General features: G+C 39.7%; 1 protein-coding gene across 1 annotated transcript in view; it reads right to left on the bottom strand.

Moving 5' to 3' along the window:
- Positions 1-435: 435 nt before the first annotated feature.
- The window catches only part of LOC106532262 (uncharacterized), a gene marked incomplete at both ends in the record, with an annotated part of 8,928 nt that continues 4,017 nt past the window's right edge, over positions 436-5,346 (bottom strand). Inside the window, 5 exon segments of the mRNA XM_014028282.1 lie at positions 436-522; positions 796-882; positions 1,045-1,095; positions 5,154-5,189; positions 5,294-5,329. Coding sequence (XP_013883736.1) covers positions 436-522; positions 796-882; positions 1,045-1,095; positions 5,154-5,189; positions 5,294-5,329 — 297 coding nt within the window.

Raw genomic sequence — 5,346 nt, 5'->3', positions numbered from 1 at the left:
TRATCAACAAGAATGGTGGAGCTCCTCATTACTGAGTCCTTTTTTTCACACTTTGATCTCTGTTTTGGGGGGTTTTCAGGTTTGTTTGAGCTATGGTCTTAAACTTTTGATCAGCTGAAAAAATCATGTTTGAGTGTAAATGCAGTTTTCAGAAAATTCCTGCTCAAAAGTTCTGGTCTCTTGCACTGATTTCTTCTTTTAACATTGTGAAGCTCTACTTAGAACCTTCTTAAGATCCGATTGTGCAAAATGCAAATTCTTGCAATTTTTTGACTGGTCTTAAGATTTTGATCAGGAGTGTATCTTGCTTGGGTAATCTAAATCTTAGTAAGCAGTAGATTTGAGGATAATTAGATACGGATACAGTAGTAACAACTGGACCATTTAAAAGCAACCATAATAAAGTTGTATATTGAAGAGTTACTCCAATCTCACCTCTCTTTTTGGCAGACTTTTCCTTCCTTTGGCCGCAAGATGTGGAGGTAGGAGAGGTCACTTTGTTGACTTCTGGCATCAGACAGTCTGAAATGATGATTTTTAAGAACAGAAAAGAACATGCTCAGCTCATCTTATTACAATAAATGTGCTGATCAAGAGTACAGGTTCCAACAGCAAGCAAAAAAAATAAATAAAACTCTTGTGCTGAAAAGGAGTTATTACAATCATGTTTTGTAAATCAAATAAAATACTCTCTGAACCAAATTTGGATTTTGMTAAATATCAGACAGGAGCAGATATAAATGTAATGGGCTACTTAAAGAGTACTGACCACAAACTGCAGTTTTACAAACTCACCTTTCTGTTTGGCCATTTTTTTCTGACTTGAGCCACTGGACGTGGGGGTAAAAGGAGTCTCTTCAGAAGCTTCTGACATCTGCTCTTCTGAAATATTGATTTTAGAAACAGAAAAAACTGTTTGTACTTTCAGTGATCTACAGTGATATTACCTTAACATTTCATTTATATTTAGGTAATGTAAAATGTGTCTAACTCAAAGAAAAGAGGCCTTTTTTGTTGTACCGTTTGATTATGTGAACATTTTACCTTCTTGTGAGGATAATATGGCGCCATCCTCAGTTCCCTTGGGCATATCATCTATGTACARGAAAGAAGAATTGTTTTCACAAGAAAGAATTAAAATTACAATAAAAAGAAAAATGAAATAAACTATTGCTTGGATCCACTTTTTTTCTGCTTCAGCCTTCAGCGAGATKGGACGCTTCTGCAGCTGCTCCTCCTTACCCTGCTTTTTGCAGAATAAGAAGATCTTGTCCCTGAGTGGGACAAGACACAGACACAGGACTCTGCCCTAAATGTCAATGATCTTGCTGATCAAGCCCCATCTTCCCTCCCCCTATATGCTACCTTACCCCAGGTCGCACCCCCTCCCAAGCTCTCTTGCTCTTTGCCGAGTAGTTTTTTGTGCGTATGACTTTGTGTTTATGCAAACACAGGATCAGAGCAATTTTTAAAAACTCAACTATCCTCATGTGTGTATTTCCCAGCTGTTAAGTGCAGCGTGAGTAACCGCGCACGGCCTTGTGCATTCTGATCCCCCATGTTTTGTCATGTTTGTCCTCTTGAAACGGGCTGTTCTAAACTGCATTTTGTTCTGAATTCATGTTTACAATGAAAAATAAAGCATCCTAGGTAATCCTAATTGACAAGAAATTAGGATTAATATAGGTTTACAGCAGAGGTTGTGCTGGACATTTTAGCTMTCTGTCATTTTGACTGACAGGTTAAAAAAATTCATAATCATCAATTTTTACCCATCACTTCCTTTTACATGATAATGACTAAACTAGGCTTGAGCGATAGAAAGATATTTTGTTATAGCCTACTGCAGTTTCAAAATATGCTGATAATATCAAACAAATGACGGGGGTATGAGTCACACAAGGTGAAGCGCATCTGATCACCTCTCAGCTCATTCAGAAAACAAACAGAAGGGAGAAGGGAGCAGACRCCATTTCTCTCCTGCGGGAGCTYGGTGGGAAAAAAGTGCTGGGAGCGCATTGGGACGTGTACTGACACACCTCGCTGGCTGTACTTGGACAGGTTTACAGGCCAACCAGCTGCAAGTTTCTTCATTCAAGCTAATATTTTGGACTACTAGAATATAAACTTTCTTTCATTTTGCAACTTTAAACTCTAAAAAGATTTACCGTATTTTTGGACCACAATGCACAACTTTTGTTCTAGAATTTGCATTAAAAAAATGAACGTGCGCCTTATGGTCCGGTGCGCCTTTTGTGTCACTGAATTCTAAAATCTGTGCCAGTCGCCACAATTTCGAATTTCGCACCAGAAGAATTTCACGCCAGAAGTTTCCCTATGAGGCATTCGGGAGGGAGGGAGGGGAAGCTCCCTCCCTTTGCTGCGTCACACTCCAAGTATGCCACCACACCAGAGCTGCTGCAGCTGGAGGAGTTGGTGGTCCTGCTCTCTGATGCCCCCCAGCAGTGAGTTCACGCTGGACACGAAGCTGCCGAAACACGGGCTGTGCTCCGCAGAGGAAGGCGACGACGAATTGGGCTCCGTGGAAGCCGGGGAGCTGTGCAGTCTGGGCAGGGAGGAGCTCAGCAGGCTGGCTGGGGAGGAGGGCAGCTTGTCCTCGGACTTCACAAACAACAACAAAATGGCGCCAGCGAAGAGACACTCTTTTACAAGGCACAATTTAAAATTAAAGCAATCGATTACGTTGTTTTCCACGGAAATAGATCAGCTGCAAGAGAATTTAACATAAATGAGTCTATGGTTTTGAAGTGGAGGAAAATGGAGAACAAACTGAAAATGGAGAACAAACGTTACAACAGCCGGCTGTTAACGAACACCCAGAATGCGGATGTGACTTTGATTTCTGAATCGGGGGAGGGATCCACTGCGGTTAGTTGCAGAAGTTGCCAGCGGATTATGCCGAAAATCTGGATATATTTTCAGCACTTATTATAAAAATAAAATCACCTGGTGACAAGTTGAAAAGAACTTGGAGCTTGCTATAATTCTTGGAGGACTAACAAAGGAGCTACAGCCGCTGGACTCATGTGTGAATTGGGCTTTTAAAGCAAAGCTGCACGGAGTGAGAGAGGTGGACGACAGACGGGGAATACAGCCGAGAAGCAGCGTCGGGTGACCGGGAGGCAGCGTCGGCAAGTTACGCGACCATTACAAATAGTGGCTTATTGTATGTTAAGAAGTTTTTTTTTTCTGGCTATGTGCATGTGTCTTGTCTGATAGGTGGTGAACCAGGTGGAACTCTCTGAGTCTGGTCTGGAGCTGGCAGTCTGGACCAGTGAGGGACTGAGCTCTTCAACACCTGCAGACACACCATCCTGCACAGAGTCTCAGCTGCCCTAGTTTTGATATTCAGGTTTTATTCATGTTTGAAATAGTTGGAATCTGCACCTTTGTGTCCCTTTTTGTAAAGAGTTTAACACAAGGGAGTTTTATATTTTGTGCTTTGTTTTGAAAAAAAGGGCAGCACTGTTTTGGTAGCCATGTTTACCCTGTTTTTTTATCTTTATTTTTGAATTTTTTTTTGTTTCATTACCCTGTATGGAGAATAGAAAGTTCTGTGATTAAATGGAGATAAGCTCCTGTGCTCCAAAATTATTTGACTCTATGGTTGTCTCACTGGGCAGGTTTCAACACTCGTAGCTCGCACGTCACAATGAGTAATAACTAAAGGAGGTTAAAAGAAATTATCCTTTTTGTTGAGCACCACCTTCATGTTTCTTTGTCAGGATTTAAGTAAAGATTTTATCTTTTCTTTTTTGTTGAAGTTAAGGAGATGATTAAGTAGATAATTTTGTTTAACAATACTTTGATTTAAATAACACTTTAGCAACACATTACATTGCGCTTTATTTACTTTAAAGAAATTAGGAGTAGGGAGATGATCATGAAGCTTTTGTGACGGACAAGTAGATCTTAGCAAACTGCCTACTTCAAAAGTAGATCTCGGTTAAAAAAAAGGTTGGGCACCTCTGACATAGAACAACAAGTGCCAAATTTCTCAATCACTAGTTAATAGCAGCAAGTTAAAGGTTAATTTGTGTTATAAAGTGCCTTACTAGGGTAGACAAGGGCAACAAATGGCTCTGAACCTCATAAATTAGAATTTGAAAACCAAAAATATGTGATGAAATTTGTCAGATTTCAAAGCTCTTCAATGTTGGGACAGACTTTTGAAGGTCCTATATTATGTGTTTCCCAGGCCCATTTGTCAATGTTATATTAAAATAAAGAACTATGTCAACTTTAGTTGATATTAAAATGCTGTTTATTTGTTTAAATAGAAATAATACATTATTTCCTGTTCTGAACACTTGGAAATTGGCTTCTGTCGCTTTAAGAGCTTCTGTCCCACCCATTTAAGCACGTCATCACAGCAGCTTCTCTACAGAGCTCTGCTGTTTCCACTTTTTGGAGTTTTATATCATGTTATAAAGTTATCCTCTCCTCAAAAACATGCTCCGAGTCTTGCTTTGAGTCATTCATGCATGTTTGAGAAATCCTGCAGTGTCCTGCGTGCAGAAGAGAAAGTCAGGCTAAAGGGCAAAAACGCCCAGTGGGGCTTATCGCCGCCTTTGGGCTGTGTCTCTGAAACAAACTTCCTCATTCCAGAGCACACCACCCCACCCGCTGCCGGCCCGCAACTCCACAACAGGCTTTTACCAGTGCAAACACCCAAAGAAACAAAGTGAATCTAACTGGATGTAACTTTGTCTCTGTAATCACTCTGGTTCTTTAGAAAATAAACTTTCCAATCCAACACTAAGGTTCGTATGTATCCTGAAACGCAATTTTCAACAGATATTGTAAAATGTTACTTCTTTTTTTATCATCATTACAACAAAGTCTGCTACGAAGCCCCAGACTGTAAACAACAGAGCTTTACAGAGAAGCTGCTGTGATGACATGCTGAAACGGGTGGGACAGAAGCTCTTAAAGAGACAGAGACAAATTTCAAGGTGTTCATAACAGGAAACAATGAATTATTTCTATTTAAACAAATAAACAACATTTTAATATCAACTAAAGTTGACAGTTACTTTATTTTAGCATGACACTGACATATAGGCCTCGGAAACAGATAATATAGGACCTTTAAAACTACTAATATTTCCATTTAGATAATAAATTCATACCTCTCTCTTCTGAAGTCCCATCCATGGCAATCGTCTCTAAAATGGTAATGAGATAAATTTGAAGAGATTTGTTTACATTCAAGAACCAATTACACAACTGTTGAGATCATTACCATTTACAAAAGGGAATAAATTCATACCTTTCTCATCTGAAGTTCCATCCATGGCAATCGTCTCTAAAATGGTAATGAGA

This window comes from Austrofundulus limnaeus, unplaced genomic scaffold (genome assembly GCF_001266775.1).
Source record: "Austrofundulus limnaeus strain Quisiro unplaced genomic scaffold, Austrofundulus_limnaeus-1.0 Scaffold739, whole genome shotgun sequence".
Classification (NCBI taxonomy): domain Eukaryota; kingdom Metazoa; phylum Chordata; class Actinopteri; order Cyprinodontiformes; family Rivulidae; genus Austrofundulus; species Austrofundulus limnaeus.
Note: the sequence above shows the minus strand (reverse complement) of the source record. Positions and strands in the feature narration are given on the sequence as shown.